The 26,562-nt window shown below is 41.7% G+C and overlaps 1 protein-coding gene across 1 annotated transcript; it reads left to right on the top strand.

Annotated features, from left to right (window-relative positions):
- The first annotated feature begins 9,580 nt into the window (after window positions 1–9,580).
- baiap2l1a (BAR/IMD domain containing adaptor protein 2 like 1a) lies at window positions 9,581–25,018 on the top strand. The gene is made up of 14 exons (XM_068754521.1): window positions 9,581–9,631; window positions 11,032–11,107; window positions 11,220–11,306; window positions 16,608–16,669; window positions 17,357–17,428; window positions 17,640–17,774; window positions 18,928–19,080; window positions 19,162–19,302; window positions 19,586–19,709; window positions 19,945–20,155; window positions 21,793–21,852; window positions 21,941–22,091; window positions 24,779–24,819; window positions 24,940–25,018. Exons 1-14 carry the CDS (start codon window positions 9,581–9,583, stop codon window positions 25,010–25,012), a joined length of 1,437 nt encoding a protein of 478 aa, XP_068610622.1. The 3' UTR covers window positions 25,013–25,018.
- The last annotated feature ends 1,544 nt before the right edge of the window (window positions 25,019–26,562 follow it).

The raw sequence follows: 26,562 nt of genomic DNA, 5'->3' as shown, positions 1-26,562 counted from the left end.
TTCCATAATACACTTGGATGCTAAATCCAACGTGTGATTCTGCCTGATAATTTTTTGCAATAGACTTGTTTAATTTTCCTCATATTATTTTTGTGATACCGGTGGGCGTATCACACTGCTTTTTCTCTCGCCTTTTCCATTTCAAAATATGTTCATAATGTCATTGTCATTTGTAATATTTGTAATGCAACAGATTAGACCCATCAAACTACTAAAAGTGACATTTAAATGTACAGTAAGTATTGCTTCAATGAGTATTGTAATGCTCCATTTTGTGGCCTTTTTATGGAGACATAAGTGCCATTAAGTACTTTGAAGTGTTTCAGTGCCAACATGTGAAAATGTATAAGGTTCTGTAAAATAAATCTGGTTAATCTGAAAGCATCTGCAACTCTTTTCATTTAAGCACAAGTCAAATCTAAAGCCGTTTGAAGCCACCTTGTCTTCTAGTGTCGCACGATGAGCAGTTCATTACAGCGAGATCTTTGGCTCAGCTCAGGAAAACAGCCGATGTGCTCGGTGGCATTAGTGACACATACTGACAGGGGACAAAAGGTCATGGGTGGCGTCAGAGACACGCTCGCTCAGACGAGGCAGTTCTTCTGACCACACAGCTCTGAAAACATTAGATAGAGTCCGATGGCTCTAACAAAGGACATCAAGTACGGTATTAGTTTCTATAAAACCCAGATTAACAAAATCCTAAAATTTACCAGCTCACACAATTCATCTGCACAGAAAGCCCATCAGAGGTTTCAAATACTTTTTTTAATGCTCATCTTTGAAATAATGTAAGGCAAATAAATAATAATTCTGTACTGACATGTTAAAGAAAACAATGTGTCAGTCTCTGGAGAAAGGAAATGCTTGCTGTTTCAGCGCACGGTGATCTTCACTGAAGCCATCTATTTAATGTCTATAATTCACATTGCTGTTTTTTTATTTAGTCCTGTCTGTGCACTTTGTTTATACCACTTGAATGACACAGGGAGGTTCATACAAGTTCCAGGCCCATCTTTGTTCCTCTAACGGAGATGAGGATTCAATTAATTTTCCGGTAACACAGGAGGCTCTCTAACAAGCAAGGGCATAAAGGTCTTCATCTGGCTATTCAGAACGGTTTAATCAATAATGTTCCCGGAGAAGAAAAGTATGAAGGCCATTCTGAATATGTTCATACTCATATTATACAAATTAGCCTGTATCTTATGATTTATTTTAAGCAGGGAAAACAAGGTTGGCTGATGCAAAAATATAAAGAAAAATGTAATGTTTTTGTCAATTAAAATTACACAGGAGTTCTCATAAAAACATTGCTTTAAGCAAAGAACAAAGAACAAACCTTGAGTGGCAATCAGGTGATGAAAACAACAGCAACAATGTTTTCAACCACTGTTAAATAAAGACAGAAAATAATATGATAACATTGTTCTTGGACGGAGGAGAACATCGCACACAGACGTGCTGGAATGTTCCAAAGGTTTTTTTTTGTCAAACAACAAAAGTTATAATAAATTGCGTGATATTCTATAATACAGCAATATTCAGAGAAACACTCCTCATCCAAAAACTGCCTTACGAGTGATCATCTAATAGTTTCAGCACCTGCAGATCTCACAGTATCTCTGACAGCCGACAGGAAGCCGTAATCAATAAATCTGTGATGCGTCTGCCTGAGGACAAGCTGCCATTAAACACTAATTATACGAGCGCTCCTTAATGTAACTCTGAGCTGTCATCACCACCGTCTCTTGATTTCTGGCCAAATACCTGGAAGCATTTTGACATCCCACATCAGGTTGGGTGTTAGTTCACTGAACAAACATGCAGGTCTTCTCACAGGGCTCCTTCTCCGTCTTCCTGATTTTGACATTCAGAGCACACATGAAGGCTTGAAATGATCATCGTGGTTCAGGAATGACAACCAGCTTTTGAGTTGGAAGCTTTGGCGTTGGTTACAGTTCAGTCACTGATGTGGGACATGCTTCCGAGGTTAGACATTTTCCCTGAAAACAATAACACAATGTGTTAAAAAACAAAAAGTGGATAGTGGTTAATGTGGCCTTTTTCTTCAGCAGATATCCACACGATGGTGCTAACAGCTCAAGCTTGATCTGAGTGGCTCATCCAGTGTGGCTGACTGGTTGCTGGGATCATTCTGATGTTGAGATGGACACTGAACTACATAGTTAATGTTCAAAACTTCACAAAGATGGTGCACTAATAAAAATGTCTACAAGACATTGATTACATTGATCTCCTCTCTAAATTATAATATATGGTCAGTAGACCTTTTTCTCCTTATTTTTCAATTATTTCTTCAATTAATGAAAGTGTAGGAATGTAAATAACATATTTAATCCTAGATGACATAAAACATTTCAAATGTAAATACTTAAATAAATGTTTTGTAGGAAGTTTGTGTTTGTCACATAAGTCTCGAAATGTAAGCAATACTCTATCCACATATAAATCTTTAACAGTAGGGATGCCCTTCATTTTCCATATTTTAAATCCACCATAATTTTTGCAAGTACACATTATTACAAATAATGAGAAGTTTAGAATCTAACTGGGCTGTCATATCGTACCATTGTAAGTTAGGAATCTGAAGGCCACCTCTATCATAGGGTAGATATAATAACTTAAAATGAAGTCTTGCTTTCCTATTATTCCAAACAAAGTGACTAAATAATTTATTCAAGTTATCAAAAAATGATGGTGGTAAAGGCAATTTACCACCATCATTATTCAAAAACATCAGCATTGATTTTGTGTTATTGATTTTATAGCCAGAGAATTCACGAAATTATTTTATTAAATTAATCAAAATGGGGATAGTAGTTTTTAAATCTGTCAAAAAAATAAATGATACAATGTTGTTCCTCCAACATTGTGACCTGATATGCCTCAGTGAGTTCTTCCGGCTATAGCGAGCGGTTCCAAAGCTAATGTGAAAAGCAACAGGGATAAAGGACACCCTTGCCTCGTTGAACGTTGTACATTAAATGGTTTTGAAATAGTGTCATTGGTTAAAATTTGTGCTGCTGGGATTGTGCATAATAACTTAATCCATTGAATAAATGTTTCATGAGATAGCTCCACTCTATTCATTTTCCAATCTCAGCAGTCAATGGGCGAGAGGCAGGATACACCCTGGACAAGCCGCCAGTTCATCGCAGGGCAACACAGAGACAGACAATAGCTCCACTCGATTCTATCAAAAGCTAAAAGCTAAATCTAATTATGTAGGAGGATTTTTCAGAGTGGGCATAGGATGCACATGTCAGTGCGGGAGATGAGAAAAAAATTAGTTGTCAGTGAAAGCGTTTGAAGAACACTGTTGAAGCCATAAAATGGGAAGTAAAGCAATGTTTTACATCTTTTAAATCATGACAAACTTGTCAAGAATTAATATGATCACCACCACGGTGTGAATATTAGCATGAATGCTAACACCGGTCTATGCTAAATGCTTTGATCTTTTACCTTTAATGAATCCATCTTCAACTGTCCGGCAAATGGATCAAAGCAGACAAGTCATATAACTAGCAGACGAGAACAAAGAGAGTCTGTTTGTGTGTGTCGGCGTGTGTGTGAGCATGATGGATATTTACAGTTTACTTGGGTATGTGGTCAAGGATCCTACCAATCTGCCAAGATATACTGTCATAGAGCGGGAGGATAAGGATAGTTTTTATGAAGAGGTAGGTACACATCTCTCTCTTTAAAAATAAATTTGTTACAGATTATTAATACATTTTGTAGTGATTGCCTTCTATTGATGCTCATCTGTACCTGCAGGTTGCCATCCTGGGGGAGTTGATGTGCCGAAAACTTGACGCATATCATCTTATCAAGTTTCATGGCTGGTTTTTGGGAAGTACGAGGCTGGCCTTTGACCCATTAGACGATGACTTAGAAGGTTATGACTTCAGAAACATGAACAAGCTGAGCCTGAATGACATCAGAGAAATAATCCAGCAGGTATGAGCACAGTCCATACAAAGATAGACAAGCCAGTAACTGTAAACTTTCACATTTAAACTGGACAACTTTCTTTTCAAGATGGCCACAGCGTTGAAGGTTCTGAAGTCCATCGGGGTGATCCATGGAAACGTATCCCCCAAGAATATCATCATGGAAGATGAACGGACAAGACCTCTCAGGGTCAAGCTGGCAAACTTTAGTTTGGCCCGGCTGAGATCCGACAACCGGAAGGCTCCAGAGCTGCAAGCGGATGAATTTACGTAAGGACAATGAAAACAGTGATTGTAACTGCCAGAGAGGGAGAGGATATTTTCCACCTGTGTCTTGATTGTCAGCAGAATTGGTTGTGAATGCCGGAAGCATGTTAGCTCAAGTCAGTTTGTTAGCTCTGGTCAGTTTATTAGCTCATGCTAGCAACAATTTTAGCCACTTAGATGGTTGCTCATGCTAAAATTCAGCATGTTAGCAGTCAGCATTGATCAGTGAACACACTCATTTAAACCTTCCACATCCGGTTCATACTAGATGAACTCTTCTGGTATCAGCTTATTGTTAAACATAAAACATATTCACTATTAATTTTTCATTTTTGATCATTTTAATGTGTATTTTTTTTTCTCCATGAAAGTCTAATGCTTTCAACAATTTTCACATTTATTTATTTATATCAGGTACATAGTAATACATATTTCGGTCAATATGCCAGTTAGCCAGAAGGCTATTTTTCACTAGTCACTATCATTCATGGATCACATTAGAATAAATAGCCTTTAAAATGTTTGTTTCTTCCACATGTAGCTCTCCAGAAAGAACTCCCGGCCTACTGTCATCTGAGGCTGAGGATATGTGGTCTTTGGGTTCTGTCATGCGCTTCTTGCTCCGTGGCTGTGAGCGATCTGCACATTCTAAGGTAATGACTGAGGAGGCTGCTGCTCCACTTCCTCCACCTGATGGATGGATGGATGAATTAAAACTTGAAAATCCTGATTAACAGCCGTTATTGGTGTTTTGTCCAAAATGCTTTAAATGTTAGTTTGGCGATGACAAATGGAGATATCATTTTTAGTGGTTTGGTGCGTCTTCTTCTACACTTCTGGAACGGCTTGCAAAAGATTTTCTGACTGATGGTGGATTTGACCATTGCTTCCTGAACTAGATGCATCAAGAGGAAACCCATGAAGAAGAACTGGAGATGGCGGAGTGCCTTCATCTTCTAACTGCCATGATGGAAAAAGATCCTGAAAAAAGGATTACGCCTAGTGACGTTCTCATTCATCCCTTCATTCTCCGTGGATCGTATCCATGGACGAGTGAGTACCCAGCAGCTGCGAAAGAAGGGTTCTGCATAGACTTCCTCAACTATGAGTTAATGGAGACCCTGGGACATGGTGGCTTTGGAGGAATGAGGAAGTGCAGAAGGAACGACACCGGAGAGTTTGTGGCTGTAAAAAGGCCCCTGAGTCGAAACGATTGTGACAACGAGGTGAGTGTGGACCAGCTGTTGAGTTTCCTGTTCCCATCTCTCATTTTGTTAGTTTTGTCAGTGAAGCACAGGATAAGTTGAGTTTGTATTTAGAAGTGCAAAAAGCATCGCAAACACATGAATAGTGCATGCATCGACAACGGTAACACAATGTGCCTTTCTGCCTTCGAAACTCCATCCAGCTGAATTCACCTGACCTTCATGAATGTGAACAGATTAACTTCTATGTCAGGAAACCAATCATGTATAACTTGTCATGTTTTTACAGAGTAACATATTGGAAGAGCTAATGGCTGCAAATGCTGACCAGCACAATATCAACAAGTGTCATGGATGGTTTGATTTCACATTTGGAAAGGCGCCTGTGCTGGAGCTGCTGGACAAGGACATGGAGGAGCTTCTGAGTGAAAGGGAAAAAACAATGCCTCTGAGTGACATCAGAGGCGTCATTCAACAGGTAGGCTCAATAGCAGGGAGAAATCGCACGATGCTGTCGGTTATAACCTGTAAGAATCTCTGAAACACACCCCTCCCTGTGTTCTGCAGATGGCTGAAGCTTTGCTGGCGCTGAAGGAAATGGGTATAATCCACGCTGACATAAAACCCAATAACATCATGTCAGTCGATCCACAGAGACCCTTCAGTAAAGTCAAGCTGATAGACTTTGGCTTGGCCAGGCACAGGTCTGAACTAAAGCTTGGTATGGAGATGCAGTTACCTTGGTTCAGGTAAAGTCTATTAAAGTATTTAGTATTCTTGTCCATACTTGCCCATTATTTCATTTGGGACATGCTCCATGTACTCTTTTAATGTTAGTAATATGTGACGTACACTTTTTTTTCTTTCTACATGTAGGTCTCCAGAAGTCTTTTTCGGTCTTCCCCTTTCTGAGGCCGTTGATATGTGGTCTCTGGGCTGTGTGATGGCCAAAATGATCTTGGGAAACAATCTCTTTACTGGCACCGTGGATAGAGAGGTGGTAAGTTACCTGTAGATCAGCCTACTTCTTTGGTGTTCAGTCGGGTCAGCTTTCTGAAGAGGACCCCCCAGGACAGTTCAGTAAAACTGAAAAAATAACTGTGCGGTGTTTTATCTCCAGGTTGCACAAATGGTGAAGTTGCTGGGAATGCCGTCCAACCGTGTTCTCAACAAGGGGATTCACGTAAAGCGTTTTTTCACCAAGATCATGTTCACAAAGTGGAGGGTACGCATATTTAAGCTTCTCAACTCCAAAGAACATAACATGTTTACAGCTGCAAACTCTTTTCTGATAGTCATACAAACACAAATACTTTCCTGCAGAAAGCATTTCCCCCTAAAGTTGTTGTCGTTGCGCTTCTTCAGATGCTTGATAAGGAATCGGAACCACTTCTTCTTCCCACGGGTCAGGAGCTGAATTCTCTGGATGATCTGAAAAGAGTAAGGGTTAAAAGTTCCTTGTTTTCTTTAACCTTGATTGATGATGTTCTCATGGATCATAAGGAAGAGTTTGACCATTGCTTCCTGAACTAGATGCTGCTGGAGGAAAATGATGATGCAGAAGCTGTTAAATCATGCATCAAGCTTCTGAAGGCCATGCTGGCGCTGAATCCTACGAAGAGGATCACACCAGAGGGAGTGCTCAACCATCCATTCATAAAACCCCACCCAGACCCTTGCAGTCCACCTCGAAAAACCTCAGCAGTAGGAGATGCGCTGAAGCCTGACGCTGAGAAGAAAGGAACCAAGGAGGAGAAGAAGCCGAAAAAGAAAAATAGGTTATTTCGCTTCTTCTCCAGGAAAAACAGCACCTTTCCACCAGGTGTGATCCCGGATCAGCTGGCTCCATCTGGCAGACGATTTAATGCGGTAGATGAGGAGAGACCAGGCAGGTGAGAAGACCATCTGATTATCACAAACACCATCACCTGACTGAGGTTTATCGGATGCTTGCAGATGTCTTGATAACAGGAATACATTTATGTGTTTAGTTTGCAGAGTGGCCCAAACAAGATGCCAGAATCTCCGGTGGAAGTCCCTGAATGTGCCACAAAGACTTCCATCCATGTGGACCCCATCACAAATGGTGAGAATCAGTCACATCTTCTCCTGAATGATCGCTGAGCATTTGGAGGATGGTGGGCGTTCTAATGTCTTTTTTGTTTGCAGAGACCAAAGGAGCGCGAACGAAGAAGAAGAAGTTCTTGCGCTTCATCTCCGGTCTAAAGAACATCGTTCCATGATGTTCCTCAGATGGACTGTGATAACATTGGCTCCCAACAAGACCATCACAGTTCACTTCCTACAACCTCTCCACCAGGAGAGGTGGAGAGGTTTGAAGGAAGTGAACTGTGATGTTAATCCTGGTGCATTATATAAATGGCTCCTTCTTACCATTGTTGGTATTTAATTATTGAAATATATTGTATTGTATATATTAAATATAGCTTATTAATTTTTTTTTCTTTGGTCGAAATATGGTTTCTTGTACTCGAAAAGGTATTATTTATTTTATTTTTTATTTTTATTCTGTTTGAAACAAACAATAAACTAAACTAAACTAAACACTGGAAATGTGATTGACTTACTTCCGGCAATGCAGCCCAAGGCCCAAGCTCTGACACCGGGATTATAGGGAATGGACGGCCTGTATGAGGGGGTCCGATACGCCATACTCCCGGAGAATCCCCTCCTGGACTCCCCCAGGAACACGGTCAAATGCCTTCTCCAAATGCACAAAACACATGTGGACTGGTTGGGGCGAACTCCCATGCAGCTTCAAGGACCCTGCCGAGGGTGTAGAACTGGTCCACAGTTCCACGGCAAGAACGAAAACCACATTGCTCCTCCTGAATCTCAGGTTCGACTATCCGACGGCCCGTCCTCTCCAGTACCCATGAATAGACCTTACTGGAGACTGATTACATTTCTTGATTAATATTCATATGCTGTATATACATATACAGCGGAGAAGAATACAATTGCATGTACACAGTGATAACTATCAGTAAGTACTCTGAAGGGTCAAAAGTGCATCAATCCACTCATTTTTTATCACTCAATGTCTGAAAGCCTGGGGGAAGGCACGCAAGGTGAAAAATGCGCATAACATATTTGGAGGAATGTGTCGCCCCCTTCAGGCTATGAGAAGTAATGTTTGATATTACACGATATAACAATGTTATTTGACCCAATGACAGTGGGTTTAATACAGTTATTATAATTACAATAAATACAGTCTAACATCGCGCCTTTAAGGTAATATGAAAACGCTATAATAAGGCATTTAACTGAGTATTGTAAATGCTATCAGTCTCAGCCCACTACAGTATAATTATTGCTGATTTGTATACATAACCCCTTTTTACGTAAAAAAACACACACGATGAGTTAATATGGTATTGCACAATGTTCTTGAATAAATATCTCAGCACAATTTGTCCTATGCAAAGACAGAAAGATTGGTTCCACCTCAACAAACTACACACTTTATATGCATTTTTTTCAAGACACCACAATTATGGACAGAAGAATTAATTAAAGAATTAAAATGAAATGAAAAAAACCAACAGAACAATGACTGAAAAGGTATTGGTTGAAGTGAAACACTCATTAATGCCAAACCCTTATTACAGCTCGATTATGAATGAAAGCACCAAACTTACATATTAACATACAAGATAAACAATATATATATATATAAATGTGTGATAATGCGCCGCCTCCGGACCAATCAGAGCATTTTATACCAAAACTGATGTCAAAATACGTCATGTCTTCAAAATGCGTTGAAAACGGCACACGAGGATCATACTGACTTTTCAATTCATAAAAATAAATGAACATATCATTACAAACCAAAATAAATCGTGTGACGTCACGCGCCCTCCCTCCCTCTCCCCCCGCCCTCTCCGTCAGCCTGCGTAAACTCTCCGTGTCGGTCAGTCGGTGCGTCCACAGGAGGCTGCGGAGTGGGTGCGAGCAGAGAACCGGCTGGTGCGTGTGCGTGTGCGTGGAGTTTTATCACTCGGACTGCGCAAACGCGTGGATATACAAGACCCTCCTGGTTAGATCTGTTGCTGATATTACATTTGTCGGACTTCTGGGCTGGAGCAACAAGCTGCCATCATGTCTCAGGCTCCGGAGGACGTCAGCAAGCTGACGGAAAACACGTACAAGGTGAGACGCCTCACGGTCACAGGTGGTTCCTTCCTTCAATCAGCCCATTTACGCACAGGGACTTCAACTTTCAGGCAATAGTTTTGTTTGTTTGTTTGTTTTGGTCAACAAAAACAAATACAACAGACAAATAAAGGCAAGAAAAGACTGATAAAAAAAAGCTTATCTTAACTTTATTTATTTATTTTAATCGTAAGAGGGGTTCATTCATTTAGAGTCTAACTACGGCTTGTTGGGCTTTTTAATCCGGCCCGCCGAACTTGTCCAAATTATATAATTATTAAATTACATTTTATTATTATTAAACCTCATTCATTTGACCTATAATGCTAACTGTAAAAGGCCAAATCCTCTCTTGTAATGTCTTTTACATGTCATTTATATGGGTTCGCATGAACACCCCAGATGAATGGAGTTAGAGTCACCCCCGATTCAGACCAAACCCCAGAGCAGTGAAAGCAGGATGTTTATCTGACAGGTGATGCCAGAAGGAAAGTCTCTCTCTCTCAATCAACAGGCTACATCTTGCCAAGTGATGTGATCACAGTCTACTTTACACAGAGGGCTTAATTCTTTACCGGGTTGATCTAATCAAGTTTACACTATTACCTCTCACTAGTGATAAAGAGGTGTGAGCGTGTGGGCCTGCATTTCTGGTTCAGTGAGGACCAATATCTTCAAACGTTGAAAACAAAAAAGGGTTTGGGTGCCCGAGTTCAGTGAGAGTTTATTGGATTTATACATTTCAGCAGTGTGTGTGTGTGTGTGTGTGTGTGTGTGTGTGTGTGTCCGCGTGAGAATAAAGATAAAGATGCAGTGCATTTTTTTCAGTGTAATGTCCCACCTGGTTTAGCAATAGAAGTTGTGTGTGTGTGTGTGAGGCAGACAAAGTCCTGCCTGTAGTTTACAGTGTGCAGCAGTTTCAGCTGGAAGGGAGAGAATAGAAATAAAATAAGGAACCTGTTTCCCTCTTTTTTTCCCCTCCTCTACTCTGTTCCTTTCTTCATGAATCGACATACCTTGCCCCTCCATTGTTCAGCTGAGGGTGTGCCAGGGGAGTAGAGACAGGGAGGTGAAGGGGGGGGGGGGGGGGCGAGTGAAGAGGTTCATGCCACAAATGTCTGGAAATTCCTGTGGGACTTTGCTCGTTTTGAGGGAGTCGTAAAACACACGTGAAGGTTCAAGTTAAAGATTGAACGTCTCATTGTTCTCGCAGAGTATTTATAGAGCAAAGGCACATGCATTTGTTTACATGTGTTTCCCCGCTCCACCCGTCCCCATGAAAGTAGCCTATTATTTTCAGCAAGATGAGTTAAACATGTTTGTGACTAAGTCAAAGTAACTTATTCATAAACGTGGAGCTTGTCTTACTGATTTCTACCTGTTGTTGCTTCTCCCAGATTGTGATGGATCAGTTCAACCCAGGACTGAGGAACCTGGTCAACCTTGGGAAGAACTATGAGAAATCAGTCACAGGTAAAAAAAAAAAAACACCTTTCTCCCACTTTCAACCTCGCTTCTTGAATAGTGTGGGTGCAGGTTTTGCTGCTGTCCGAGCCAGTCACATGACGGTCTGTCTCCCATGCAGCCATGACCCTCGCAGGAAAGGCCTATTTTGACGCCGTCTCTAAGGTTGGAGAGAATGCTGTCGTGTCTCCGGTCTCCAGAGAGCTTGGTGAGTTTTATGTGTGAAATCTGAAGGAGGTCTGCGTGATGTACTTTTGTGTTGTACTTGGGAATAACTTCACACAGACGTGTCCAGAGGAGAGAGAGGGACTATATCGGTAGAAGGATACTGAGGATGGAGCTGCCAGGGAACAGGGCTAGAGGTCGACCCAGGAGAAGATGCATGGAGGTAGTGAGGGAGGACAAGAGAGTGGCTGGTGTTGGGGAGGACGATGCAAAGGACAGGGTGAAGTGGAGAAGGTTGATTTGCTTTGGCGACCCCTCACGGGACAATCTGAAAGTAGAGTAGTAGTAGTATTTAGCCCTCACTTCTAAAATTATGAACTGTAAATCACTGTTCGTGTTATCATACAACACATAGCTTCAAATGGAAACTGTGTCCGAAGCTTTCCCTGGTGCTGCTCGTGTCCTTGAAAAGTAGCCGCGGCTTTCTCTCCTCGCTCGATTGCATTTGCGCTTATAATGGTCCAATAATAAGTTGATGATGTCAGGCTGGGTGAAGAGATCTCCCAGGGCTGCTTGCTGTGTGGAAGACGTGAACAAAACAAGGCAGTCGAGCTGAACTTGAGATGAATGAAGAAAAGGACAAATCCAGACACCCACATCCTTCTTGTCGCCTGTCTGTCAAATAGAGTTATGTCATTTATTTTTGTCCAATCTGGAAGCATCAGGAAGTTTTGAAAATTGCTCCAACTACAAATTTCCACCAGAAATATGGGAATCTCTGCAAGTGGAAATCTGTTTTTCAAAATTGAGATAAATCTTCACACTCCGCGGTGACGCAGCGTTGATCAAGTTCGTCAGGCTACAGCTCCCAGATACATAAACGGAGAGAGATGAGAAATGTCTCCTCTGGTAGATTTAAAAGGGGAAAGCTTGAGTAAATATGTCTGTATAGACCAGAGACGGCCGTCCTGCCCTGCTGTGCTGCTGCCTAATGTGACCCGTGAAGTTCAGCAAACACACTGAGCAAACGGATCGACTGAGGACACTTCCCATCACCGACCCCCTTAGTCCCGCTTTCTCCATCTGCCCCCCCCAAAAGCCACCGCCAGTGTATCCTGCCCATTTGTGGAGGCCCATGTGTCTGTGTCACGACCCACTGACGCATGGAGTTCTTTCTTCTTTGTCATCTTAAAGATGGCTGCTTATGACATGTCAATGTGATCAAATGCACATCAGTGCAACTCGTAAAATCCTTGAGTATGTAAATGACGGAGACATTTTTTAATTGAATCGCAAAAATGTCAAAAACTAGAAAAGCACTTGGGGAGCGCAAACCTCTGCCAAGGCAAAAATAAAAAATAAACAACCCGGTGATATATTTTAGAAATTCCTGGATCCAGATAGTGATCCAGATCTTCATCAAAATATTCTAAATTGTTCTCGGTATCTTTTACACACCAACCACGAAAAGTAAAAGTCAATCAGAGTTGATGTGTATTTTAAACTGATTTTTGAATCCATAAATGTGATTTTCAATATTAAAATATATTTTTTCCTGACCTCATTCTGGATCAGATCCAGAAGACATTTTGCATGATAGTGCATATCGGACACCTTTACGACTTTGATTTTTGGTGAGTGAATTGAATGCATATTTGACAAGATATATATATATATATATATATAATAAATAAGCCTCCATTATAAGTAAATGGGGAAAATCCAGATTTTATTTGTATCCAAAATTCAATGGGGTCTAAGTTAGACCAAGACCCATCTTAAGATGTTTATTTATTTTTAAATCAAGATAAACGGCCGTTCACCTCACTATTTCGCATAATCTCCTATGAGAGAATGATATTGAATGATGTTAGTTTTTGGAGGGCGCAGTCGCCCCTGCAACCTTCACACATGAAAACACTTCACATCTTTTAATGGGCTCCCTTTTTCTTCATGTTAATCTGTAGTGCAAAGCTGTGACATATTTCAGATGTTTTTAGTTGGTGCACAAATAGAATGTTTCTGAGCATTGGCACAAGTCTTGACTCCACAGGAAGTTTTGAGTCCACTTAAAGGCAGCAGGTAATGAGGGACTGAAAATATTACAGGAGGAAGAATAGCACGGTCGCCGCCCTTCCACCTTTTCTTTGAGCTGTTTTTCCCACCCCAGTCAAAATTGTGTTTTGAAATATTTAAGTACAGTCAGTGTGAAAATAATGGAAATGTCAGCCGCAGCGATTCCTTTTGCTCCTTGGAGAATAAGAATTCAGAATGGAGTGTTTCCTGCTGATAGCTGCTGTAACAGGTTTTGCCTTTAGAGTGGGAGCCATTTGTTTTTGAGGGGAGGTTATGATGTCATGAATGTGACATTTCAAACATCCTGCATGGAGCTATTTCACAGACTATTCTCCAGACGCACAGTGCTTGGGTGCAGCATGGACGTGTGATGGATAATTTGTCTTCAGTGACATTGTCACTGGAAGCATCAGCAAAGCAGAAACGCGTCGGGGATATAAAGCATGACAATGGTCTCTCTGGGAATGAGTTATACTGGTCCAAACATGGTTGAGTGTGACTCGGTGCCCTCAAAATGAAGAAAACACGAGATAAAATGCCCTTCCAATATAACGGCGCGTGTTTCCTGGGCGTTCACTCGTTGTTCAGTCCGTTATTACTCCTCTCGTCACACTCCGTAGCTTTCTAATGATCCCCGACCCCGAACTGCCTCGTCCTGTATCCGCCATTAAACTAAAGGCCGTCCAGAGCACGGCGACTTTCCTCCGAAGGACCTCTGAAGAGAACAGAGATTGACTGGATTTGGTCGCACTTCATAAAAATACAACATGATTCTCTCTGAGCCTTTAGTTTGCTCGACATCATAAGTCGTTTATAGGATGTTAAATATTTCAACCAGTATTTAGTGGGAGTTTTTATCTCCAAACATTTTAGACCAACACCGTTTTTCTTTACACTAAGAACACATCTTAAAGTGTTTTTTGCCTTTAGATTTATTTTTGATGCCTGGGGGGCTGCAGAGAGATTTATTTTTACTAGTAATAAATGACATAATGTAATGTGGTGTCTGTGTGTGTGTGTGTGTGTGATGATGGGTCAGGAAGCTGGCATAATAATACAGAATTGTCGACAGTACATGTTCAAATCAATAAATAATAGATCAGTGAAAACAATTGTCGCTTCTAGACATTATTTGTGTAATAATCTGATGATAGATTTTTGTATTTTTGTATTTTGTATAAACATCTACGGCACCAAGAGTTTGAAGGTGTGGTTGGTTTGGTTCAATGAGATAAAATAATATTAATTATATTGATATCTAATTAATGACTGGTCCAATAATTAATCAAATGGATGGATGAATTATTAAATGACCTCATTCATGTGAATTTAACTTTACATCATTCTGATAGCAGGAAGGGAGTTAGTCATCTTTTGCAATCTGCATGTGTTCTTCCCCACCTTCACTCTGTTGAGATTAAATTCCTGAATCACATTGGAGGGAGACGTTTCTTCATGGCACACCCTTTAAGCATGCGTGGACAAGCCCAGTGACGTTCCTGTAGGGCGATGGCTGCAGCAGAGATTGCTCGGAAGCTAATTGCTCAATAGATGAAGGATCATCAGTTTACAGTGGTGAAATAAAGGTGAGCTGGAGAAACGGTGCCAAGTAGTGAGGCGGTATTTACCTTGACAACGTCATATCGTTGCTCAGTCTCATTATCGGACACCATCCGGTATTGGTGTTGCCAACGCAAGGCACTCCCTGCTCCAACAATCATTACGTGTACACAGGCGTCGCTTTGTGACTGATGCCGAGTGTTTTGAGACGCTGCTTCTTGAGTCAGGCTTGAAGCTTTGACTTCAATATTCTTCAAAAGCTACGATTCTAGATCCAGAAGAATCCGCCGCTACTGAAAGTGTAGCTTTTTCTGAATAACTTCTAAACTAATAATGATAATCCAGTTGCTAAGAGGTTTGTTTTCATGGTTAAGGAATCTAAAAAAAAATGGAGATGGAATAAATGTAGGGCCATTCTTTTTTTGGTGTAAGTCACAATATAGGGAGACCGAGGTGCTCGGCGGAGGTCTGCGCTCTCCGAGGGCTTTTCTAGTTTTGCCTGAAGTAGGATACACAATGTTGAATTTCAGTGTTTGATAAGGGAGTGGACGGGAGAACGAGCAAAGTGTTCAGCTCTGAGTCATCAGATCACATGAGTGAATCAGCGCTTTCATTGATGTGACCCAACCTGAACACGGTGTTTTACATTTGTGATTAAATTAGGGTGGAACACTGTTGGTTTTCTCTTACTTTTATTAAGTTCAGAATATTTGCTGTGATAGAAGTTGTATTTCCAGGTATTTTGCATCCAGATTTTATCCCCACTTAAGCTGGAGAGAATAATTTTGTAAGTTTTTTCCACTTCCCTTGTGCAGACTTTCACACCTTGTGAAACCTGCAGGCGTGCAAAGTTCTGCCTCTTTGGGTCCCTTCTTGGCATTTCTCAGGGCTCCGTCCCCTTCCAGCCCGGCGCGGTCTGTTGTTGGGTCTATACAAACACACCCTGAGCCCAGCACCTCCCCTGGCTGTCCCAAGTACAAAGGCGGCATTTACCAGTACGTTCTGGTGACCTTCAGAGGGCAATGTTGTTGTAGCTGCACGCTGCCTGCTGGGTCACAGAAGTGCAGCTCTATCAGCGGGTCATGTGTTTGCTGTGGGCAGAGGAGGAATGTCAGATGATAGGTGAGAAGCCTTTGAGTGTTTAGGTGGAGCTTGCTGACACGGAAGACTTTCGAGAGATTTCCACTTGAAAATGAAGGAATGAACTCGACACCTGCGCTTCGAACGATGGCCGAGGTTGTGCAGGTTGCCCGGCCTGTGCTCGCATCCCTCTGGGTCACATGTCCAGATATGGTAGCCCCGTTTTTACGGGTTTCACCAGAACACATGTCCTATAGTAAACCTTCAGTCTAGATGTCCCCTCATTGTGACAGAGCTACAGTAGGACCTCCCATTGTTTCTCCTCTGTAGCCTCTTTGTGAATGGAGACGGTTCTGAATCTGACTGCACAATAGCAGAAAGCTTCATAGGTCATTATTGACGGTGGTTTAAATAAAGGTAGATAAGTTATCTGTGAATTAGGAACTCTAAAGACGTGCAATGCTTGGCGAAAAGATCTGGAAAGGTGTTTCTTCTTGTTGGTTCTTTTTCCACAAATGATTCTGAATATTTCCCTTGCCATGATCAGGATATAAAAGTACAGGACCGTACATTCCAAACAAGGTTTTTATCATTTCTAAGGACAAACGTTGCTCCCCGTGTTTTCCAGGTGAGGTATTGATGGAGATTGCAGAGGCCCACAAGACGGTCCATAATGAACTGGAAGAGAATGTAAGTATAGCCTGTGCAAATGGGCACATCCTGAAGACAAACCGAATGTTTGTCCCCATTGTCGTTAATCTCATGGTTGGACTAGCTGACATTTTACCTCGACGTAGGCACGAGGTCCTTCTCTTGATTTTTGTTTTTTGGAGACGCGCTTTCTGAATGTCTGACTTCATTTGGACTGAGATCCTAACGCAGAGGGTTTTTGTATTTTTCATGAATTCTTTTACTTTAAGAAAAGTTTTGCCATTTGATAGGCTGTCTTTTCTTGACGGGTAACTTCTCTGACCTTTTGAGCTCGCTCTTTTCATTTTAGCACTGGTTACCAAAGGAAAAAGTACGTTTTAGATGCCTCAGTTGTTTCTGTTCCAGCTGCCTCGGGGAGAAATGCTCCAGATGAGCGTTAAAGCGGCGGCTGAAGCACAACACTGACTGACGTAGTTGATCACTTCCTGGACTAATTGTTTTTATTCTGCCAGAGAGGAAGGTTGTAAATCGTTAACCTTAACATGCTGATAAAGCATCCCTGCTGGGTGGAATCTCATCCTATCAGAAATCCATTATGAACCAAGCCACTCCCTTCACAGCGATGCCGCTGAGCCATGTGACTGAGCTGTATATTACGTTTAGAACAGGGCATATGCAGGAAGATGCACTGGATTTGATGCGTGTGTTTTTATTTTTTTTGCACAGTTGAAGAGGTTCCACAGAGAGGTGATTGTGGAGTTGGAGAAGAAGACAGAATTGGATGTTAAATACATGAACGTAAGTATGTTTATATGTTCATCTTGGACCGCCGGCTAAGAAAGTAGAAATGAATGTCGTGACTGTAAAGCTTCGTGAGACCTTAAAAGCTGGTTCTTAGGTTGATTGCTTGTTTCTGCTCGTATGCATCGAAGAAACGTGTTTAGAATGAAGACTGCGTCAGCTCCTCCCTTCGCTTGTCTCATGCCTCATCTGTCAAACATGCTTGTAGGCTACCTTCAAGCGCTATCAGTCGGAGCACAAGCTGAGACACGAGTCCCTGGAGCGCTCAAAGACGGACCTGAAGAAGCTCAGGAGGAAAAGCCAGGGAAAGAACTCGTCCAAGTACGAGATCAGAGAGAGCGAGGTGAGAAAACGTTCCTTTTCTCCGAAACGCAGCAGTCTCCGAGTATCTCGGGCGGCTTTGTGATGATGATTATGCTCTGCCACGCTCTTGCCCTCGTGCTCATCAGAACATGACGAGCGTACAGCTGTGATGGCGTGGAGCGATTTGAGCTTCTGGTGCAAAGAAGGATTAAATGGTTTTTAAGCACCAAGACGACATTTTCAAGTGAGGTTCTGTCTTTCCCTGCACGTCTTTCTCTGCTACACCTGTAAAGTGCCTTGGGATAACTTTCTGCTATGATCTGGCGCTATATAAATAATATCAAATTGAATTACATTTTAGTTATTTGAAATTCCAGTGTTTGCTTTCATTGTGTGCATTAGTATGACATAAGAGCAGCGCATCATAACGTGGATAACAGTGAGTATCTCTTTTAGAAAGGTGCGATTGTCTTTTTGTTTATATGCCCATAGACTGCTTGAACTGTTGCTATACTGCCCCCCCAACAACCTCCAGTGGCACTGCACCATTTTATCTGAGCCAATGTTGACAGGGCCTGTCTTGAGATGACTTTTGCGAGGTGTTCCATGACCCAAGTATTGGGTCCCGCGCTCCGCTTACTTTGCTTGGATTGTCTGTCTGGTTCTTATTTTAATTTAACAACCATTTTCATGGATTTACTTTGACGCATGATGGGTAAGCTTGGCTTCGGTCAATAGAATGAATTGGAATTAAAACAAAACTTTATCGCAGCGTGTAAATGGCCTCTTAAGCTGCACTTTGAAGATTCTTTCTTCTTTGATGCAAACATCAGAACCACTCGCTTGTTTTCTTCTTACATTTTTTCTGCACCTTTTCTCAAGGCATTTGCAAAAGACTCGCAGCCCTTTTTTGGTGAACATTCATTGTCTGACACGCTATACTGGAGAGATAGAGAATGAAACCAGATTAGAGCAAGAGGAGTAAAGATTGTGTTGTTATTATTACGTCCTATTTGTATTAGTAGTAGTATGTTTAAAATTCATCTACCTTTTCTTGAGCTGAGTTAACAGTTTGGTGGACATTGTGGTCCCCTGTTCTAAGTCATAAGGTGTAAAGAAATAGTCTATAATGAACTGCCTGTCTTTTTTGAGTCTTTTAGCTATTAATCCTACACCTCTGATGCTGTCTGTAGTATATGGGGACCATCTCTTCGCGCCAAACGGACATGCAGAAATTCATCGCAGACGGCTGCAAAGAGGCGCTAATGGAAGAAAAGAGGCGTTTCTGTTTCCTGGCAGACAAACACTGCACGTTCTCCTACCAAGTTAGCGGCTTCCACGAGAAGGTAAGCGTGGCCAGAGAGCTCGATCCTGCATGGTCTGACGTGTCTGTGAACGTGTCTGTTCATGCTGCTCTCTGTCTGCAGGCCAGAGACACGCTGGCTGTGAAGCTCCCCCGCTGGCAGGAAAAGTGCAGGGACATCACCAAGGTGCCAGACACGGTGATGAGCATGATAGAGGGGCTGTCGAACACTCCACAGCAGTCACCGGATGAACGCTGCAACAGGGTGAGTACCAGCACCGTAGGGGGGGGGGGTTAAATATATATATACTCTGTGAGCTGAAGCGACGGGTCAGAAAGTCCTTAAGAGCTTCATTCACTTGTCTAATCCAAGGAGTATCCCTGAAGTATTTCATGTTGTTGCTTTGTGGTTTATCTCGGTAGATTATCTGTAAAATATCCGGATCTCATTATCCGATCAGCTCGGAGGGAGACGATAACCTATAACGTCTAGCGATATGTTTGTCACCTATCGTATCGGCTGATTATATTCTCCCCCATCTCCTCAGGGCAACGTGGAGTCGTCGGTGCCTCCTCCAGCGCCGCCACTGAAGGCACAGACCAGTCCACTGGCAAACATGTTCAACCCAGATCCCATTTCCCTGCTCGCCTCTTCTTCAGAACGCAACGCGGGTACGAAATCCCAGTTTGAAACCCAAACGTAACTCGACTCGTAGCCGATGCGCTACATGAAGAAAATAGATTAGCTTAGCATTCCCCAACGTCTGTAAGCGTGTGGATAAAGCTGACTCTGTCCAGCAGCCCCCAAAAATCTGCCTCTAAAATTCAATGCTGGAAACATCATAACTGCAAATCAGTTGATTCCACATCTCTCATTTGCGTTTGTGTGATCCTCTGCTGTCTACAGATGTGGGCAGCCTCGAAGACGATCTGCACCGGTCTCCATCTCTGTCGTCCAGCCTCGACGGCAGCAGGAAGCACAGAGTCAGGACCATCTTTCCCCACATGGCGGGCAACAACCCAACACTCCTCAGCTTCGATGAAGGCGACGACATCACCCTGTTCAACCAGGAGGAGACGGATGGCTGGCTGTATGGAGAGCTGGAGAAGACGCACCAGTAGGTTTATTATTTCATTGATCATTTATCAGTTTATCTTGTCTTATATATTTAAACGTTTTCCCGGCAGCGGGAATGACTTCATGAATTCCTCCGTCTCTGGTTACGTCTCGTGATTCTGTTCTTATTGTCAACCAATGAAAAGAAAAACACTGAAGTGATCCTGTCTGACAGGCGCTGCCTGTGCAGCCAGTGTCTGGTGCAGCTTATTCCTCTGTGCCCACAGCCATTAGATATGCATCAGTGAGCCACTCGGTTGCACTGGGAGACGCATTTGATTTCAATGCCGCAAACACCTGTATCTGCGAATACTCAATTAAAAACATTAAACAACACATTTATTACCTGTATTCAAAGATCTATACCTCCAGGCGGCTGAAATGGAAGCCAGAGATTAGCAAAGCTAAAAGGTTTGTGAGACAAACTAAATTACTGTTGATTTGCAATCTCAAAACTCTTGGCACGATGACAGAATACAATGCGCTTTCATTCCAGCAAGCAGCAGCAATGACACCCAAGTATTTTCTCATTACTCAGGTTAAACGTCCTCCTTCATTTTCTGCGCCTCTGAATACTTGTAAAGACGTCACACATAGAAGCACAGAATGTCTGGTATGTTTGTCGAGACAGTCGAACAACTTGCTTGTCTCTTTTCCTGCCCAGTAACAACACCTAAAGAAAAATTAGTCTTGCGCATAAAAATAAACAATAGATCTATTTTTGAAAAGTATATATGGATATCTCATTCGGCATTGAACAAACTCTTTAATTCCTTTTCTCTCATCCCCCAGTCCAAACACACTTGGCGTCTGTTAGCTTCGCATGTCTCGTCATGCTATCCAGAGGGGAAATATTTAGCTGCAGCCACAGAGCCGTTAAATGTCCCCCCTCTGGGTTGCCCTCAGCTCTTTGCCGGCCCAATTAGGACTCGTGAGGCAGAAGGAAGCACCGCCGAGCGCGTGTTGAACATTTTCACTTTGAAAGGCAATTAAACAGAACGCTTCTCTGCCCCATACGGTGTCAATCATTTAGCGATATTGTGAATGAAGGTGGTTTGGTGTCAGTCATCAGCAAGAAGAGGACTTCTCTGGGCGAAGTCGCATTATTTTCTGTTTCTTAGCAACACCTTCGGTGCATTGGTCTGATCAGACCTCGTTTTCCCCTCAGTGTGACTCCGAGACTTTGGAGGCTCAGCGAGCAAAATGTCTGTCATGTATTTCTGAGGTTTGTATCTGATTCAGAAACGCACTTGAATCACAAGCAGACCTTCTTCTGGTTTGCAGGAGTCAGTTTTCCTCCTCGGTTTTTCATAAGATTTTGGATTTTGCAGGCACTGAAAACATTTCATTGTTTATCAGAACTGGTTTTTCAACAGAGATTTGATTATAATGCTTTTTTTGCTGGTTAATGTTTTATACGTGAAATGTTTGGTTGTGATACAAATTCTTATTGTCAAATTGCTCCCTCAAAGAGTGCTCATCGTTTCTGTTATATTATCACATTCTAAATGGATAACAACCTAAATACATCCACTAAATCAATGACCAATAAAAACAATTATATGATAGAGGGTGTTTAGTATGTAATTACTTTTGTGAATTTTCTGATATCGTGCTTTATTTTTTGTCTCCCATTAGACGGGGCTGGTTCCCCTCATCTTACTGCAGACCGTGCACCGATCTGGTCGTATCAAACAGGTACCAACACATTTCAGAATTCTCGGTCGATGATCAGAGAAACGTTTTCGCCACTGGCGTTTGACAGCAGAACTTTCCTGTCGCGCAGCAGCAGTATTGTCAGCACGCCGGTGCGTAGCCTCAGCGTGGTCAGTCTGCCAGAGCTGGAGGAGGAGGAACCGGTTTTGCTGCCGCCACCAGACTACAGCGACGACCCCCCCTCTTACCCGGAGATAACGATGAACTCGCCACAGACCCCGGTTAGTCCCAACCGCACTGATGCCTAAATAATCTTTGGGTCAGCGCAATGAGACTAATCTCAGCTTTTATTGTGTCTCCTGAAAATGAGACAAAGTGTAAGAAGTATTACAGTCTTTTTTGTGTAGCATGTAGCGAGGCTGTCCTGCTGCTATTGTGGCAAAAAACAAACACATTTTAAAATGAATCCCATATTTATTGCTCTTTCAAATGATGGTATGAATATTTTCTAAAAATATGGAATTACTTTACAATACAGTGAAAGTATGCATGCAACTTATTAAAAAAATAATTTTTTTAAAATGTTTTTATGGTCCAACCTGAAAGCTGAAAACGACAGACGGCACCAAACATGAGAATGAATGATGAAGTGAACGATTAACTGCGGAGCATTAATGGTACACTTGGTGAATATTTGATCAGGTATTTCCCTCAGCAGTTGGAATGACATTCACCAGGATTCCACATAACGGCACCAAATGAAGGACAATTCTATTTCCTACCGACTGATACATAGACAAGACCAGGAAGTCTGTCATATCGATTTGTAAGATACTAATATCTTACAGTTTGTTATGCTATTTTGAGAAAGCTGTAGGCTATGCTCCTTTTTATTTACTGATTGTATATGCTAATACCATGAATATAATAGAAAAAGCATGGCAAATGTGACAAATGATTTTATGGGGAGTTTAAAGAAGTTCTTCTCCATCTTGAACACAGAAAAGATTAATTCTCACCAGGCGAGAGTTTCGGCCCATCTGCAGGACATTCTTTTAATAACTGTTGCCGTTGTGCCTTCTAGCCAGGCCTTCAGCTTTAATGGCAGAACCGAGGATTGTGAGCGAGTTGCACAGGTGCCATGCTTGAGCGGCTTTGATTTGTCACGGCATCACATGTTCCCAAAAAAGTTCTTATGTTTCACGATGAGTTAGCTTTGTGGTCTTAAAGTCCATCATCCCAGACTGGAATGGTTTAACAGAAATAAAAAATGCCATCACGCAGGTTAAATGGATTCATGTCAGACTGACTCGTCTCGTCTTATCAAACATTTCATGGATTCCTAGTCGCTGCGTCCACTCCCCTAAAACAGGGCACTGCAGAAACACACCTTAATTCTTCCAACCATTCCGAGTAAACATTTCTTATCTGGAAGGTTGTTTTTCCACAAGGGCCTCTGAGAGTTTTACAGCAGCCTAGCCTCTGTCATTCTGCTGGTCATACAGCAAAGATGAGAAGTCTGAGACACGCCAGGGAGTTTATGGGTCAAAATTATCTTAAAAGGCATCTGAAAAATACTCTCAGCCTGCTTTTGTTCGGGAATTGAGAGGTAGGAGGAGAGAGTTACGGCAGGAGACAGAAAGCACAAGAGGGTACAGACATAATTTAATTTGGTCCCTGGACAGTGTCTTCTGATCGAGAATGAACTAGTAGTTGTTCCAAACCAGCAGGCAAGCCCAAGCACACTTCTTTCTCCCTCCATCTGTACTCGGTGTCCTCTGTATCTGCTGCCTCGGGGTGTTGCCATGAAATAAACCACAATGAGAGGTTATAAACATGAGAAGTCCAAAGCTTTCAGAATTCCCTTTTTAATATCTCAATTTCATATGTATTTATTTAAACTTATACCAGTGCAAACAAAAGCTATTTGTCTCCTTTTGACATGTCAGAAGCCTGACTCTGCTCTTTAGAGTTGCTGTTGGGACATAGCTGTGCTGAGTTTAACCTCACGGGCATCATACTGGTTCCTTTTCCCTGTATTAAGGCTTTGCTACTTAGTTGGGTGTTTTTTGTGTGTTTTTGTGTGGTAATTTTACTTGATTAAGGATTATTATGAATTACTATATACTTTTATGCCAGGACCTTCCAAAAGTGATGAGTTGAACTAAAATTAAGAACTTTTTGATGTCAGACAACAAAGGTGTTTCCTGAAGGGCGTAGTTCAGGGAAAAACAATTTTTTTATTATAATTCTGTTTGCATGTTTGGTGACTCCTGAATGTTTATCGCCCTCTAATGGAAGAACAGAGTAATGCATGGTTAACGATACAAAAGAAGCCAAATACTAGATAATGCACTGATTTAATATATCATTATAAATTATAATGGCTGCCTTGTCATGCACACTAAATACATCAAAGAAAAAAATCTTATTTTCAAACAAATGTTTTTATCTGATCAAAACAAATCTAAACAACAATCTGAGTTGGCAGTGGTTCTTTTGACTACAATGGCATCCCTGCAAACTTAACTTTATTCATAGCATTTTATAAATGCACTATAGTTCCCCTCATAGCTTTTTTTTTGATTGTCGTTCTGCTCACTTGGCTCTGTGGCGGCAATAAGATTGCTGTCCTTCCCTAAGAAAGAAAAAAGAAAACTCCGTCCCCAGCCAGCTTTTCCAGATTGTCAAGATTCCAGACTCAGTAAGAGGTACTTTAAGTCTGTAAAGCTCCACTGCACTTGGGAAATTATTGACGAGAAATCTCATCCAACCAGTTTGGCAGCTCTGACTTTACTCCCAGCTGGAGGGAGTTGAGATGTGGTGGCTGGTGCTGTGGGCCGAGTGATGCGTGTTACTTCCTTTATCTGCTGGATCTTCAAGGGTCCTTGTTTGGGATAACAGTTACATAAAACAATTGAAAATATGCAAATGACCCTATCAGTCCTCTCTTCTCTTTTAACTACAGGTTTCTTTAGCCAATGGGACTGCAAAGGCTCATTTTCTAGGGTGAGTGTCCGAACACAACTAACCAAAACTCACATTCTGAGTTAGTCAGGTCTGTTATTGATCAGAAGATGATCAATTTAGACACCAGCATTCTGATTGTTTCCCATTGTCTCACCTCAGAGGAGGGAATCCGTTTGCGACAATAAAACTGAGGCCAACGGTCACAAATGACAGATCAGCGCCAGTCATCTAACCCGGCGAAGGAGGAGGAGGAGGAGGAGGAGGAGGAGGATCAGGAGGAGGAGTTTCACCGCCGTCATGCCTTCAGGGGAATCGTGCGACCCCTGTGCCACACTATCACCACAATCCTGACATCCCTGCGTGCTGCATGCTCGTCCCTCTCAGCATGAGTCTTCTGTGGGAAAAGACTTTGTGTTTCTTTTTCTTTTCGTTCATTAGACTAAATGGGGAAGCGCTGCATAATGAACATATGGAGAAGGGATTCTGAAAAGGTTTATGCATGAATACATTATTTTGTGTTTCACTAAATGCTAAATTAATAAGTCACCCAAAATTCTAGACTTTGTGTAATCATTTAAATTCTTTCATTTATTTGACAAAGATAGCACACTGTTTCTGGTGGCTGCTTCACAATAGAAATAGCCTCTTATCTCATCAGCGTGACTGCTTTTATTGTGAAGCAGTGAATCCTAATGCAAGTAATACATAGGCTGTAACAGATCTGACGGTGTGAAGATCATATTGCATGCATGTGTCATTTTCCTCATGCACTGCTAGGCGATCAGAATCCAGGCAAGGATTGTCCGACTCTGAAAATAAATATCAAAGCATGCAGAGGTAATAACTGAATTAAAACTCAAAAGGCTGTTTCAAAATCAGTGCGGTTTACAAACACTTTATTAGCAGGAATTATTTAGTGAAAATCAACAGTACTGAAAAGATCTTTCAAGTTTCAAACAAGTAGTTATGTCAGTTTTCCTACTTTCACATTTCTTCTGAGGGTCTTTCCCAAACGGTTCAAGTGTTTTGTCGACTGACAAATACAAAAGGTCCAAAAGTTAAAAAAAAAAAAAAGTTACAAAACACATGTGTGACCATGTGCAATGCTTTTAAATACATTTGAGGGATATTTTCTGTTTAGGGGCTGAACAGAAAGCCGCTTTGATTTATTGTACCAGTTTTCACCAAAATGCTCAAGACTTTATTTTGGGAGTGGACTGTCCCTTTCAGTCAAAGTCTTTGTAAACAACAGTGACCTGATCCTGGACCATGGATGTCTTCCTGACTCATCAAAATGTATGCCGTTATTTCCATGTTTATTCATTATTTTCGCCTTTCTTTTTTTAAAAGACGCTTTGTCATATAAAGTTGTGAGAATGAAGGGCACATGACATACTGGGGGGGGGGAAAGGATTTGTCAGTAAAGTGAAAACTGAATAGTTTGTTTCTGTTTAAAATGAAAAGAGTATTTATATAAATTAACTTTGAGATATTTAAATCCAATGTACGTGCAGCAGTCCATTCTGTGAAAGTGACGCTTTGGTCTTGATGGCCATTCTGCTCATAACACCACACTGACTTTGATTTGACTGCTGGGCAAAATGATCTTTTGATGGAAGACATATTTTTTCACTCGTCGTGTTGCTGTTGTCGCGTTGACACTGTACGAAGCGCGGTTTATGCAAAGTGAAAGTGTGCCTTTATTAGTAGATGTTTGAAATCTAGAAAGTATTAACCATTTTGTATGAAGATTTTTTTTTTCCGCCTTGTATTTGCTTCAAA

The sequence above is a fragment of the Brachionichthys hirsutus genome, chromosome 21, assembly GCF_040956055.1.
Source record: "Brachionichthys hirsutus isolate HB-005 chromosome 21, CSIRO-AGI_Bhir_v1, whole genome shotgun sequence".
Lineage (NCBI taxonomy): Eukaryota > Metazoa > Chordata > Actinopteri > Lophiiformes > Brachionichthyidae > Brachionichthys > Brachionichthys hirsutus.
Note: the sequence above shows the minus strand (reverse complement) of the source record. Positions and strands in the feature narration are given on the sequence as shown.